We start from the raw sequence: 16536 nt of genomic DNA on the forward strand, positions 1-16536 counted from the left end.
GAGAAGGCAGAAAAGTTCACTAAAAGAAGAAAAAGGACACTCCACATTACACAAAAAATAACATCCACAAAGCTCAAAAACAAAATGATACGATGTTCTGTGTCTGCACATCCAGATTCATGGAACCAACGGATCGATCACTTGGCCGGCGAAAACCACGACGCCGCTGAGCTCCTCCTTGATCAAGAACATGAACGGGTGGTCGGCCACGAAGTCCACGACCTGAACCGGCGTCCTCACCGCTGCGGCGCCAAAGGACGCAACAACGGCTGTCGCCGCGGCCGCCTCCGTCCCTTCCTCGTTCACCTCGACGAAGGACTGATGGAAGACGGCCGACACAACGAGCGGCGCCGCCGAATCCAGCATCTCCGAGAAGTCGGCGGCGAGGGGCGCGAACGGCAGGCGCAGGCCGAGGTCCTGCAGCAGCTCGGTCGCGTTCGTCTTGCACGATATGGTGAACTTGGGCACCTTGAAGGCGCCGACGGGGACCTGGGCCATCAGCGTCGTCGAGCTCTCCAGCAGCGCCGGGTCGGACCCCAGCCTGTGCAGCAGGCTCTGCAGGCCGTCGCGCTCGTCGGGGAGGTAGATGTACATGGAGAAGTGCCGGCGCTCGCGGCCGCGCGCGTACGGCAGCTTCAGCACCTTGTAGCCGAAGCGGCAGGCGATGTGCTGCTGGCGGTCTCTGCTCGACATGAAGAGCGCGCGGACGCTGCCGCCGGCGGGGAGGTAGAAGGCGTCGTCGAGTGTGAGCCGGGGGTCGAACTTGCGGCACCAGGCGCCCTTGAAGTAGAGCGCATTCCCGAGGACGGCCAGCGTCGCGCCGTTGACGGAGCCCTGGGGCAGGAGGTCCTTGATCCGGCCCGCCGTCACGCTCTCGAACCACCGGTTGATCTGGGTTCTCGCCTCCTCTGGCTGCAGCAATCATACACGGACGCAAATTGTGAGTCGATCGTCGCGATTCCGGGGCGAATTTCGTGGGGAGGGAGGGCAGGCAGGTCACCATGTCCTTGAAGGACGCCGGGAGCGCCTGGGCGCGGTAGTGCTGGGAGACGACGGCGGCGTAGTCGACCTTGAGGCCCATGGCGGCGTCGACCCACACGCCGTTGGCGAACCGCACGCTGGGCCCGCCGTCGTCGCTGGGGCTGTCGGAGAGGAGGCGCAGCGCGACGTGGGACGCGAGCGCGGCGTGCGCGGAGCCGCCGGCGGGGCCGAGGAAGGCGACGATCTGGTCGAGCGTGGCGCCGCGGGCGCCCGCGCCGAGCAGCGCCAGCGCGGCGTGGATGGAGAGAGGGGAGACGGCGAGGTTGGCGCCCGCCTTGCCGCCGCCGCCGCCGCAGGCGAGGTGGCGGAGCACGCGCATGGCGAAGGCGGCCTCGTCCCTGGCGGCCTCCGCGAGCTCCATGGCTGGCCTTGGCTTTGGCCGGTGGATGGGGTGGGGTGGGCGTGGGTTTTGGTTGCGACGGCGAGGGGTTTGGTTTTGGGTTCTGTAGTTGAAGCTCCGTGCGGTCTTGTGCCGCGTCGCGTTGGTGGGGTTGCTTCGGATTTCCCTTCTTCCAGATGAGCCTTCCACACGTTCCACGTTGATGGGTTGCTTATAATTTAGGCTGACTAGCAAAAGAGCACGTGCGTTGCAACGGGAGAAAAAACATAATACACACTCTTAAAAATCAATAACCATCACTCAAGATCATAATAGGTCCATCTCCTTTATTTTTGCGAGGTACTCCCTCCATTCCGAATTACTTGTCTTGGATTTGTCTAGATACATATGTATCTAGACTCATTTTAGTGCTAGATACATCCGTATCTAGACAAATCTAAGACAAGTAATTCGGAACGGAGGGAGTATCATATTTGTGTTGCCGTTTATCCTCCTTCTCACCCTTGCCGGTGATGGCCTCGGTGTTCACACAAAACAACAAAAAATGTGTGTTGAATATGGTTAATTCTAAGGCGTCTCTCTCTCCCTCTCTCCTCCCTCTCCCTCTCTCTCTCCCTCTCTCTCTCTCGCTCGCTTTCTCTCACTCTCGTGATGAGAAATCTGTTGTTTTCCTTGCGACATTTTTCAGAGGTATGCACGTGTAGTTATTGAAGTTTTCTTTTTCGTATATGGTTATAGTGGGGTGTTTATTTGCAATCAGGATCGCCGCCGGTATGAAAAAAAGGATCTTGCGCTATAAATTATAAGTTTGCTTCTATAAAAATATTTAACAGGTAAAATTAACATCATATTTAGATTTCACACATATTTTTGTAATAAAATTTCATATATAATATGTTAAAATCGAAGTTATGGTTTAAAAGATACAGATAACTTAGAGAATCATTTGGTTTGACTCAAATATATTCCAAACTAATATTTAAAAATACTTAACAGGTAAAAATAATCTCATATTCATATTCTACATATTTTTCTAATCAAAATTCATATATAACATGTTCAAATCGGAGTTACGGTTTAAAAGATATGGATGATTTTAAAAAGTATTTGTTTGACTTAAATATGATCCGCGGATGAATTACCTAAAACATCAGAGGTTTTCGAAAAATGTAGAATAATGGTTCGGGTGTGACTTAAATCCGGACGGCGGGTTGATTTCAAAAAAGACAGGGACTTTTGTATAAAATACAAAAATAACGATTCGTTTTAACTTAAAACAGGATTGCAGGTTGAATTCTTTGAAATAGAGGGACTTTTCTAGAAAAATACCATGACGGACGAAAGAAACCCAATTTGCTTTATTATTAGGTAAAGATAAACTACCTAATCTTTTCTCAAAAATTTGACCTATACTTTGGTAGAAAGGGACCTCCTTCCTGTAATGTGAAACATTTGTGCCCTATTCACATCAAGGCTAACCAGAGTCTTAACTTTCCCCGGGATCCTTCTTAAGAAATAAACTGAAGGGTTGGCCAACAGGGAGATGCCACTCTGGAGATTTGATTCGCACAATTGCCACTTCAGTCGTTGCATCCTTAATTAGTATTGCCATTAGCCCTGTTTTAATTGTTTTTTGGCATTAACAGGCTAGTGAAAAGACTAGCTTACCCCTGTGGCTATCTACACGAATGAATCTGATTTACACGTACGTGTATAGTTTGACCATGGGGCTCAGTTCGTACCAGCACCAGGCATTGGCTTCGCCTGTGAGATCGCCCGCTGCCGCTCTGCGCTCGCCGTCGCCGCCCGCTCGCCACCACCTCTTGCACCACCCCCGGGCTCGTTAGTCGCCGGTTGCCGCTCCGGCTCCCTACTTGCCCCGTCCGTTTGCTGGTCGCAATGCTCGCGTACTCGCCGCTAGTGCCGATCGCTGCTCGAGGTTGCCGTCGCCGCTCACCACTGGCAATCTTCGCCCGCTCTCTGTCACCTCTTGCGCCACCCGTGCGCTCGCTGTTCGCTAGCTGCGCCTCCCGCTCCCTGCTCGCGGATTGGCGAACAAGAAGTGCCTGAAGCTAATGGCAAAATGCAGTTATGCAGGAGATACATTTTACAGTACCTAATTATTTAGAGCTTTGACTGGGTGTTTGTTCTTTTAGCAATTTTTGTGGTATAATCCCAAGTTATGGATATGCTTTGTTGGTACGAGGAAAGCAGGATCGATGTATATCAGTGAGAACTTGTTGTACCTTTTATATCAACGAACGAACTTATGTGGTTTGGAAGCGTTTTTTCAGTCATTTGGTACAAACTATGACATTCAGGATTATCTATCTTCTTTAGGAGGGAGGGCCTCATTTTATCTATCTTCTTTAGTTTCTCATCGTTGATGGTGCCGGTTGTCCGTACGATGCAGCCTATTTGATTGCCGTAGCACGCGCGCGCTTTCGCGGGCGCTTTTGGCTCAAAAATGCCGCCGTCCACCTCCGTGATCACCAGTCTAGTAGTTATGAGCTGGTTTGGGCGCTGTTGCCTCTTTGCTTTTGGTTCTGTACCGGCTCCGCTAGTCTCAGCGCCGGTCTCAGTCTCAGCGCCGGTCTCGATGTCGGCATCAGTCTCCGATGTGAAAGGTGGGCCCAACAACATCAAACGTTGATCGTCAGCAAAGCTCAAAAATTCGTCTGCCACCAGGTACACGTTGTCGCAATCACCAGAACATTGTCCTTCATCGTTGCTAGCCATGTTTCCTACGATTAAATCTAGTCAATTAATTCTAAACCTAATAAAATGAATAATGACATAAAAAAGGCATATGTTTTGTAGGAACATTGAGTCCTTTCCGGTGCGGCAAATCCCGGGAACTCGATATGTCCTAGTTTGTAGCACAAGTCATGCCGAAATTTATGGAAAATTTTGGCATGACCTTTGCTAAAAAGTGGAAAAATCGAGAACCTAAAATTTGCCGGAACAGAAATGAATCAACATTCCGGCAAAACATAGCTAACTCGGCTTCATTCCTTGGAAACAACAAAAGGCCACTTGGGCATAATCGAACCACTTCAATGTTGCATATAACATGAGGAAACACTATTGAGGAATTTGCATATATAACATGACCATTTTAATCAAAAGATATAATCAACAATAATGGAATATGCAAATGAACATCAATGACATATATCATATAACAGCAATCTTGTTTTTTGTTTACATAGCAACAATTACTTTAACCAAGTTTTTGAAAAGAAAAACAATTCTATTTTTTGTTTATAGCTAAATGCCATAGCTACTGTTTTTTATTTATACCTAAAATACTTTTGTTTTAGCTGAAAGTCTAGGAGCACCATTTTCTCTAACCCTTCTGACCTCACCAAAATTTCCACAACAAGATCTTAGTACCTACACCCAATTTCTTCAAAAATTTGGACCAGATTCAGGTCCATAGTCCAAATAATTTTTTATAGCAACTGTTTTTTTGTTTATTGCCTCTATTAATTTAAAGCTAAATGCTACTATTATTTATGTACCCTCTATTAATTTAAAACTAAATGGAATTACTTTTAGGCATTTTCATAAAAATTTGCCCTAGCTAATTTCCTAAAAAAATTGCTAATCATTTTTCCTAAATGCTAAAAAATGCCTACTGCCCTAAAAAAATCTAGGGTTCATATGAACACCTAGGGTTCATATGAACATCAACACAGCAACAACATATGAATTGCCCTAGCAGAGAGAGAGAGAGGAGGGTAGGGGAGAGGAGAGGCACAACCTTACGGTCGGCGGCGAGGGCAGGCTCGGGCTCGGGCGGCGGATCCTGGGTGGGCTCGGGCGGCGGCCGTGAGCTCGAGGGAGGCGACGGGGAGGTCGATGACGGCCTCGAGCGGCAGCGGAGAGGTCGACGACGGCCTCGGGTGGCGGCAGTGAGCGGCCTCGGGCGGCGGCGGTGTGGTCGAAGGCGGCATGGCGATCAACGACGACGATGGAGGAGTTGGGGGACAGGGGGGAGAGGGGGAAAATGACTTAGCGAAATTTTGAGCCCGCGTGGGTTAAGTCAAAATAGCTATAGCGCGTTTGGCAAAACGCGCTATAGCTAACTTAGCTATAGTGTTTTCCAGAAAAATGCGCTACCGCTATTGCTTTCTGTTTTTTTCTTTACATTTTCTTTTTTTCATTTTTCATTTATCGATTTTTTCTTTCATTTTCATTTACTTTTCTACTTATTTTTCTATTTATTTTCTTTTTCTTAGCAGTAGCGCGCTACACCAGAAAAGCGCTGCTACAAGGCATTTAGTAGTAGCGTGCTTTCGATGGACTCGCTACTACTATTTCTAGCCTACCGGGAACAATGTGGGAATTCTAGTAGTAGCGCGTTTTCCTGGAGGCGCGCTACTGCTAAGACCATTTCTGTAGTGTGTGTTTTTGACACGCGCTACTGCTAAATATCAGTAGCGCCCTTCCATGACCAGCGCTACTGCTATAACTCTGTGTATAAGGTTTTCCCTGGTAGTGTACTATATTAATATGGTATCATTTGATTCCCCCCAGTTCCACCTCACTTTCACACAATCACACAAAAGTACATGAAAAATGAGAGGTTCAGTTCATCTCTGAATAAGGATGGACGGAATGGAACTACATTATGCAACTGTAGATGCAAACTCCCATATACTATTTCGAAAAACTACCACTTTTTTTAATTTTTCAAAAAAACTACCACAAAAGTGGCTGGCTGTTTCAAAAAACCCAAGTGGCCGAATGGTTAAGTTTTAACTGGGGTTATGACATGTGGGGCCCGCCCGTCAGGGTTTTGTCGGCCACAATGCTCATGGAGCGCGGGTGACGGCCGTTAGGGCGCACGGGCCGTCCCGACCAGGTCAAATGGATCCGGCCCACCTCACTCTGTCTTCCCCCTCTCTGTCTCCCTCTCTCTCTCTCGCGCCTCCCTCTCCGATGGCGTCGGCGGCGGCAAAACCAGGCGATGGCGGCTATTCAATGGGTGGAGGTGGAAGGAGGGATGGAGGCGGCGAGTTCTCAGAGGTTGATAACTGGCTGGGGAGCGGTAGCTTCACAACCCAGCCGCCGCCGCCGCCGCCGCAACGGACACCACAGGCTGCAGCTCTGATGCAGGCTCCTACGCCACAGGCTACACCGCCGTCACCTGATGATTGCCAGTTCTCGCTTGAGTACAGAGCAGCGAGGTCTTTTGCTAGCGCTGTGCAGGCAGATCCGGCCAACTCCCAGCACCGGGCCTCTGCATTTGGAGGGGTGGAGTAAGTTTTTTCTCTTATGAGCTCCTTCAACAGTTTCTGCATTTCTGCTTGTTCATTTCAAACAACATAGCATAATTTAGTTAGTTTTTTGACCAAACCCTAGGTTGATGTTGCTGTGATTCATCTTAGAACATGAACATGCACTGAATAATAGTTGAGCAAACACTCTGTGGCATGTTTTGGATGCAACAGTATCACTTAGCACCGAAGGATTAGTTAGATTTAGTAGAAATGCATGGTGGATTCAGAGAAGCATTTGTTAGATTCAGATTCCTTTCTGTACTTTATAGTTAGTGTGCACTGAATTTTTGTAGCAAAAAACACTTAGTTAGTTGGGCTTTTCAAATAACATATTATGTAATGCAGGCTGGATGATGACATTTGGGAGGTTAGGTTGCATTTCCAGGGCAGAGATAACATGGAAAGGAGGTTTTCTGTTCCAAACATCACTTTTCTGAACTTGATAGCACTTACTGAGACTGAAGGCTATGGGTCAGATGACTACATGTACTAGGTAAACGAACAAGGGATTGGACAGGAAGGTTTATTTCTTCTGGACAGTCAAGATGCAGTTGAAGAAATGGTAGACCACTCAGATTTCACAGTGCTCAATATCATTGTTTCCAAGGCAAATGAAGATAGAGATGTTGAATGTAACAGGGCTCACAATGTTTGTGAAGAACAAATTCCAATAGGCAGTCCAGTGGGGGGTCCTGGTTTTGTGTTAAGTCTATCACAAGATGGAGTGGTCCACCCTCTTGAAGTTAATTTGAACACACAACAAAGCTGTAACTTGAACATTTCAGAAGCTAATGGTGGAGATGATGATGGACAGGCTGCTGGTGAAGAGGATGATGATATTGACAAATCATCCTCAGACTTTGAGATTGATAGGGGTGACTATAAAGGGATAAAGATGTCTTACAAGGCTTGGAAGAGAGGTGAAGAAAATATTAGAAATGAAGAAGAAAGAGATGCTGTAGAAGACAGACCACAGTTTGAAGGTGACAGTGATGTTTCAGAGTTTTGGCAGGAGGAGAAAGAGGCTGACAGTGAAGAGGAAATAGTTGTGAAAAAATGCAGGCCTGAGAAACTCAAGCTTGTGAGAAGAGCAGCAGCAAATCCAGGTCCAACTTCCAGAGCTCACAGTCAGCCAGAGATCCCAAAGTTTCAAGATTTTGTACCTGAAGCTGATGAGTATTGCTTCCCTGGTGATGTGGGCATTTCCGACTCAGATGGAGGGACTCCAAGACTACCTTCTGGAAGGAAGAGAAGATTGAAGAAGAAGAAAGAGAGGAAATGGTATGACCCAAAGGTACCTGATGCACATGAGCAGCTGTGCAAGGACCTTTGCTTTACCAATGTGTATGAGTTTAGAAAGGCATTGAGAAATTTTCATGTTAGGACTTTGAGAAACTTTCAGTACCATAGGAATGAACCATTAAGGATTATTGTTTGGTGCCCAGAGAAGAAGAATGGATGTGAATTTTTCACGACTACATCCAAAGTAGCCCATGAAGATACATTCACAATCAAGAAGTGCCACATGGATTATAGTTGTGGAGCTTGTGGAGAGAGTACAAAGGTTACTACTGAATGGGTTGCAGAAGCTGTGGAGGACACAGTTAGATAAAATGTAAAGGCTGATGTAGAGACAATTCTCAAACATACTAAGAAGAAGTTTGGGGTGCATGTACCTAGGAGTTTGGCACATAGGGCAAGACTGATGGCTGTTCATGTTGTGCAAGGTGATCATAGAAAGCAGTATCTGAGGTTGAGGGACTACCTACAATGTGTGCTTGACACAAACCATGAAAGCAGGTGCATAGTGACAACTTTTGAGGATCCTTTGAACCCATCCCCCACACCAAGGTTCAAGTACATGTTCTATTGCCTCCAGGCATCAAAAGATGGATTTCTTGCTGGTTGTAGGCCTTTCATAGGTACAAATCAGTGATGTGATCATGTTTGAAATGTAATCAAGTTATTCAATTTGGCCCTAACTATCTCTGTTTATGCAAAACTTGATGGTTGCTTCATCAAGTTATCCACAGGCCAGCAGATATTGGCAGCAACTGGGAGAGATGGGAACAACAATGTGTTCCCAATTGCTTTTGGGGTGGTTGACAAAGAGGATGGGCCTAGCCGGACCTGGTTTCTAAACCAACTTAGAGTCTGCATTGGCACCAGCAACCAGTTTGGGAACTGCACCATCATGTCTGACAGGCAGAAGGTATTTTCTCTGACTCTGTATTATTCTTATGCACATAGCAATGCTGCTATAGTTATCTCATTACTACCTTATGTAATCAAACAATAGGGCCTTCTTAAAGCAATTAATGAAGTATTTCCTCAATCCCCACAAAGATATTGCCTAAGACACATATATGCCAACTTCCAGTCAGCTGGCTTTAGAGCAGAAGAACTTAAGAAATGGGTTGACAAAGCTAGCTATTCCTTCACTAAACATGGTCACAAAGAAGGAATGGCAGGTTTGAAAGCAGCATGTGAACCAGCTTACATGTGGTTGAATGGCATCCCTAAGGAGTGTTGGGCTAGATATGCAATGGATCATGTGTGCAAGACTGACTTGGTAGTGAACAACCTTAGTGAGGTTTTCAACAAAATGATTCTAGATGTTAGGTTAAAACCAATTAAGACCATGTTTGAAGGGTTGAGGACCAAACTAATGGTTAAGTACCAGGGCATCAGAGAGAAAACAGAGAGCTGTAGGTGGGAAATAACCCCACATTACATGGAGAAGCTTGAAGAGAGCAAGAAGTGGGCTAAATACTGTGAAGCAAACATGGCTGGTCCCAACATCTGGCAAGTAACTAATGGAGAGAACACATATTGTGTGAAGCTTGATGAAGGGAGCTGCTCTTGCAGGAGGTGGGACATGACTGGATCACCTTGCCACCATGCAATATCTGCAATGCAGAAGATAAAAGTTCACCTAGAAGATTATGTGCATCCATTCCTTAAGAAGCCAATATATAAGGCTGCATACCAGCACATCATCTACCCTGTCCCTGGTCCTGAATTCTGGCCCAACACCAACACACCAGACATAGAACCACCAGTTTTTAGGGAGAAGAAAGGCAAGAAGCAGACAGCTAGGAGAAAGGGTGAATTTGAGGTGCCAGCTCCAAAGGATACATCAAGGATGGGCACAATAACATGCAGTAACTGTGGTCTGCAAGGCCACATATGGACAATGTGTGGAGACAGACTTAAGGCCAAGTTTATGACAAGGAAAAACAACCACCAGGTAACTAAGCCAGTTCATCAAGGAAAATCTGCTACTTGTTTTTAATGCATACATCTTTTGAGCTGCAACTTGTTTTTAATTGTAGGAAAACAGGGCATCCTACCCAGCAACTTCAGCACCAACCAGGCCACCTCCAGCTAGGGTCACATCATCAGGTCCAGCTCCAGCTTCAGGTCCTGCTCCAACTTTAGGACCAGTTAGGGGCAGGAAACCAGCAACATCTTCAACAAGGGAAACCACATCTGCTTCAACAAGGGCAACCACATCTACTGCAGTTTCAACAGGTGGATCAAGAAAGAGAAAGAACCCACCACCTGCTTCAGCACCAGCCAACAACACCAGGTCAAGTGCATCATCTCCAGCAAAGAACACCAGGTTAAGTGCAAGCGGTTTCAATGCTCCAAGGGTAGCATCAACATCAGGTCAAGCTGATGTTGGTTATAAGAGGAAAAGGAAGGCCCCAAGCAAACTTGCTTTGTATTTCACAGCCAGTGGCAACCATTGAATGTGTTGCACTCAATTATGCTTTATGCCTTGAACTCTGCTTGTTAGGCATGCTTACTATCTGTGCTATTTGCAGTGAACTCTGTTTTCATTTGAACAATTAAGTTATGTGGTCTGTGTATGAACTTCTTGGAACAATTAAGTTATGTGGTCTGTGTTTAAACTGCTTGGAACAATTAAGTTATCTGTTGTCAAGCTCTATTTTGATTTGATATGTCCTAGGTTATGAATTGTTTCATATGAAATTATTTCTTATGCTGATCATTGTTATGTAGATCAAGTGATTTATTTTGTTGATAATTGATTGATATGATTAGGTCACTTTGGGGGGCTAGTTGTCGACCAACCCCAAAAGTGGCTAGTTGTCGACCAACCCCTAAAGGTGCCAAATGTGTCCACTTTGGGTGGCTACTTATCGACCAACCCCCAAAGTGGCTAATTGTCGACCAACCCCAAAGTGGCCACATTTGGCCACTTTGGGGGGCAACTTGTCGACCAACCCCAAAAGTGGCTAGTTATCGACCAACCCCCAAAGGTGCCAAATGTGGCCACTTTGGGTGGCTACTTGTCGACCAACCCCAAAAGTGGCTAATTGTCGACCAACCCCAAAGTGGCCACATTTGGCCACTTTGGGGGGCAACTTGTCGACCAACCCCAAAAGTGGCTAGTTGTCGACCAACCCCCAAAGGTGCCAAATGTGGCCACTTTGGGTGGCTACTTGTCGACCAACCCCAAAGTGGCTATCTAGGACCAAAACCCAACATATCAAAGCTAAAACATCAAGATTTGCCCATCTAGGCACCCAAAGTGGCCACTTTGCATCATAGATAACTTGATTCATCACATACATAGCTCATTCAACATTGTTCTTACACCAACTTTAGGAACTGATCTAGGAACACAGAAACATAACAACAACATCATGGGTACAAAATCCTAGTCCACCTATGCCTAGTGACCTGAAAGGGATGGAAATTTGCCCTCCTCCTTGCCTAGTAGATGATATCATCATCACTAGGGTTGGAGCCAGGGGGATGCCTCCAGGACTGCTCTATGTCCTTGCGGTTGCGTGCTGCAAGGATCATCTCAGCAAGTTGCCTTCTCGCCCTCCTCCTTGCATCTCTGCGCCTGGCTTGCCTGGGCACCTCTTCTTCTCCATCCATGACCTCTCCAGGATGCATCTCTCCCTGGGATTCTAGGGTTTCTTTGGCGGCTGGGGTGGAGAAGGGTGGGGATGGGGGGATTGACTGCGGTTTCACCCAAGGGGTGGGCTTTATAGACTACTAATGGTTGGTGGTAGGTAGGTGGAGTAATAAAACAGCCCAGTCTAGGCCCACATTGTATACATAATGGTTTTAGGCCAAAAAATAAACTAGTACAACATTGCTAGTTTCAGGAAAACAACCTAAAGAAATAAAACAGTTCTTCACTGCATTACTTAAGATAGATAGGTTCTTAACAGTACAATAACATAAGCCAGACTTAGCAAAGGTTCTCCACCACTCTAGTTACCATAACTTAAACAGTTCATATAGGACTCCACAAAATATACTCCTACCATCATCTTGCAAGTCCTGTTATATGTATAGGCCACCTTACTTACTTAACCACCATTGTCCAAATCTTCAAGCCTCCAGTATGGCCTTGATTTACTCAAGCTTTTCCTTGCTCCCATGGCCAGCATTCAGCAGATCAGCAACTACTTTCTCAAGCTTTGTCTTCTCTTGTGCAAGAAGATCCCTGTCCACCTTTATCTCTTTCATTGCCTTCCCGGTGTTGTGAATTATGTCTGCCTGAGCCTGAAGGATACACCTCTGTTCTTTTGCTAGCCTTAGCTTCTCCATCTTCATCTCTAGCTCTAGTGCTTCCTTCTGCTTCTCAAATTTCTCAGCATCCATTGCTTTCTGGTAGTCAATCTTGCCAACACCATCCTGCCAGTCAAACATCTTGCTAACATCATCAACCATTTTATGATACTCAGTGCAGAGATGATCATAGTCCTTCAACTTGGCAACCTCATCCTCATATGCATGCTTGTCTTGAATCCTTCCAAGGTTTTGCTCATGGAACATTTCCACAACTTGATGAGGCAGTTCTTAAGTACATCAGGCCAGGTAGGATCAACCCACTGAACTACACCACAATTCACACCTCCCTGTAGTTTGATCAGAGAACACATACTTTAGAAAATGCATAAATTAAGTTCTAACTTCAATTCAAAAATAGGATTGGTATACAAGGAGGACATGTAACCATAAATTCAGTACTAAATTCAGTTCAAACAGAGTTAATGTACAAATTCAGTAATCACTGGGCATAACTGAATCCACTAGGCATAACTGAATCCACTAGGCATAACTGAATCTAGACATTAACTGAATCCACTAGGCATACCTGAATCCACCCAGCATACTCAATTACTCACCTAAACAGGGCATCCATAGAACCTCCTCCCAGTGTTAGCACCTTCAAAAGCAACACACTTCCTAGGCTTCATATCGTGTAGAGTACACTTGGCAACTTCCTCCATGGGAGCACCACACCAGAGTGGCTCTGGGATGGTGTCAGGTGTGTCCTACATGCAGTAAAAGGTAGATCAGAACCAATGCATCAACTAGTTCAACTTGAGTCAAGCTTTGCCTTGCTCAAGGTCATATCAGACATCACAGTGCCATTGATGTCTACTACGCAACCTTATTCTTGTATACGTTGTTGGGCCTCCAAGTGCAGAGGTTTGTAGGACAGTAGCAAATTTCCCTCAAGTGGATGACCTAAGGTTTATCAATCCGTGGGAGGCGTAGGATGAAGATGGTCTCTCTCAAGCAACCCTGCAACCAAATAACAAAGAGTCTCTTGTGTCCCCAACACACCCAATACAATGGTAAATTGTATAGGTGCACTAGTTCGACGAAGAGATGGTGATACAAGTGCAATATGGATGGTAGATATAGGTTTTTGTAATCTGAAAATATAAAAACAGCAAGGTAACTAATGATAAAAGTGAGCGTAAACGGTATTGCAATGCTAGGAAACAAGGCCTAGGGTTCATACTTTCACTAGTGCAAGTTCTCTCAACAATAATAACATAATTGGATCACATAACTATCCCTCAACATGCAACAAAGAGTCACTCCAAAGTCACTAATAGCGGAGAACAAACGAAGAGATTATGGTAGGGTACGAAACCACCTCAAAGTTATTCTTTCCAATAAATTCGTTGGGCTATTCCTATAAGTGTCACAAACAACCCTAGAGTTCGTACTAGAATAACACCTTAAGACACAAAGCAACCAAAACCCTAATGTCACCTAGATACTCCAATGTCGCCTCAAGTATCCGTGGGTATGATTATACGATATGCGTCACACAATCTCAGATTCATCTATTCAATCCAACACAAAGTACTTCAAAGAGTGCCCCAAAGTTTCTACCGGAGAATCACAACGAAAACGTGTGCCAACCCCTATGCATAGGTTCATGGGCGGAACCCGCAAGTTGATCACCAAAACATACATCAAGTGAATCACGTGATATCCCATTGTCACCATAGATACGCACGGCAAGAAATACATCAAGTGTTCTCAAATCATTAAAGACTCAATCCGATAAGATAACTTCAAAGGGAAAACTCAATCCATTACAAGAGAGTAGAGGGGGAGAAGAAACATAAGATCCAACTATAATAGCAAAGCTCGCGATACATCAAGATCGTGCCAAATCAAGAACACGAGAGAGAGAGATCAAACACATAGCTACTGGTACATACCCTCAGCCCCGAGGGTGAACTACTCCCTCCTCGTCATGGAGAGCGTCTGGATGATGAAGATGGCCACCGGCGAGGGTTCCCTGTTGGGGAACGTAGCAATAATTCAAAAAAATTCTACACATCACCAAGATCAATCTATGGAGAGACTAGCAACGAGAGAGAGGGGAGTGCATCTTCATACCCTTGAAGATCGCGAGGCGAAAGCGTTACAAGAACACGGATGAGGGAGTCGTACTCGCGGTGATTCAAATCGTGGAAGATCCGATCTAACGCCGAACGGATGGCGCCTCCGCGTTCAACACACGTACAGCCCGGGGACGTCTCCTCCTTCTTGATCCAGCAAGGGGAGAGGAGAAGTTGAGGGAGAGCTCCGGCAGCACGACGGCGTGGTGGTGGAGCTTGCAGTTCTCCGGCAGGGCTTCACCAAGCACTACTGAAGAGGAGGTGGAGTTGGAGAGGGGGAGGGCTGCGCCAGGGGCAGGGTGAAGCTCCCATGCGCCTCCCCACTATATATAGGGGTGGAGGGGGCTGGTTTCTTTCCCTCCAAGTCCATTGGGGCGTTGACAAAGGTGGGAGGAAAGAAATCCCATCATTTCCTTCCCCACCGATTGTTATCTCCCTCTTTTAGGGATCTTGATCTTATCCCTTCGGGATATGATCTTATTCCTTCTAAGGGGGATCTTGGTGCGCCTTGACCAGGGGTGTGGGGCCTTGCCCCCACTACCCACGTTCATGTGGGCCCCCCATGCAGCCGGGCCCCACTCCGGAACCTTCCCGGTACAATACTGAAAAAATCCTGAACATTTTCCGGTGGCCAAAATAGGACTTCCCATATATAAATCTTTACCTCCGGACCATTCCAGAACCCCTCGTGACGTCCGGGATCTCATCTGGGACTCCGAACAACATTCGGTAACTGCACACTAATTCCCATAACAACTCTAGCGTCACCGAACCTTAAGTGTGTAGACCCTACGGGTTCGGGAATCATGCAGACATGACCGAGACAGCACTCTGGCCAATAACCAAAAGCGGGATCTGGATACCCATGTTGTCTCCCACATGTTCCACGATGATCTCATCGGATGAACCACGATGTCGGGGATTCAATCAATCCCGTATGCAATTCCCTTTGTCAATCGGTACGTTACTTGCCCGAGATTCGATCGTCGATATCCCAATACCTCGTTCAATCTCGTTACCGGCAAGTCACTTTACTCGTTCCATAATGCATGATCTCGTGACTAACTACTTAGTCACATTGAGCTCATTATGATGATGCATTACTGAGTGGGCCCAGAGACACCTCTCCGTCACACGGAGTGACAAATCCCAGTCTTGATTCGTGCCAACCCAACAGACACTTTCGGAGATACCCGTAGTGCACCTTTATAGCCACCCAGTTACGTTGTGACATTTGGCACACCCAAAGCATTCCTACGATATCTGGGAGTTGCACAACCTCATGATCTAAGGAAATGATACTTGACATTGGAAAAGCTTTAGCAGACGAACTACACGATCTTGTGCTATGCTTAGGATCGGGTCTTGTCCATCACATCATTCTCCTAATGATGTGATCCCGTTATCAATGACATCCAATGTCCATGGTCAGGAAACCATAACCATCTATTGATCAACGAGCTAGTCAACTAGAGGCTCACTAGGGGCATGTTGTGGTCTATGTATTCACACATGTATTACGGTTTCCAGTTAATACAATTATAGCATGAACAATAGACAATTATCATGAACAAGGAAATATAATAATAACCATTTTATTATTGCCTCTAGGGCATATTTCCAACATTCCCCCCTCCGGCAGGGTGCCGGAACAGGGTCCCGATTGACTTTTGGTGGCTACAGAGGCTTGCGGTGGCGGAACTCCTGATCTATTCTCCGTTCTGGAAGTTTTAGGGTACGTGAGTATATATGGGTGCAGGAAGTACGTCGGTGGAGCTTCGGGGGCCCCACGAGGCAGGGGGCGCGCCCTAGGGGGGTGGGCGCGCCCCCCACCCTCGTGAACACCTCCCTTCTCTCCTGACGTGGGGTCCAAGTCCATCCGGTAGCTTCCCTTCCAAAAATAACTTCTCCAGTTGATTTCGTTCCGTTTCGACTCTGTTTGATATTCCTTTTCTTCGAAACACTGAAATAGGCAAAAAACAGCAAATCTGGGCTGGGCCTCCGGTTAATAGGTTAGTCCCAAAAATAATATAAAAGTGGATAATAAAGCCCAATATTGTCCAAAACAGTAGATAATATAGCATGGAGCAATCAAAAATTATAGATACGTTGGAGACGTATCAAGCGTCCCCAAGCTTAATTCCTGCTCGTCCTCGAGTAGGTA

General features: G+C 46.2%; 1 protein-coding gene across 1 annotated transcript; it reads right to left on the reverse strand.

The window, feature by feature from the left end:
• Positions 1 to 20: 20 nt before the first annotated feature.
• Positions 21 to 1510, reverse strand: LOC123070887 (serpin-Z1). Its single transcript, XM_044494269.1, has 2 exons — positions 1001 to 1510; positions 21 to 912 (listed from the first exon to the last, which is right to left on the reverse strand). Exons 1-2 carry the CDS (start codon positions 1400 to 1402, stop codon positions 118 to 120), a joined length of 1197 nt encoding a protein of 398 aa, XP_044350204.1. The 5' UTR covers positions 1403 to 1510; the 3' UTR covers positions 21 to 117.
• Between the last annotated feature and the right edge of the window lie 15026 nt (positions 1511 to 16536).

This window comes from Triticum aestivum, chromosome 3B (genome assembly GCF_018294505.1).
Source record: "Triticum aestivum cultivar Chinese Spring chromosome 3B, IWGSC CS RefSeq v2.1, whole genome shotgun sequence".
Classification (NCBI taxonomy): Eukaryota; Viridiplantae; Streptophyta; class Magnoliopsida; order Poales; family Poaceae; genus Triticum; species Triticum aestivum.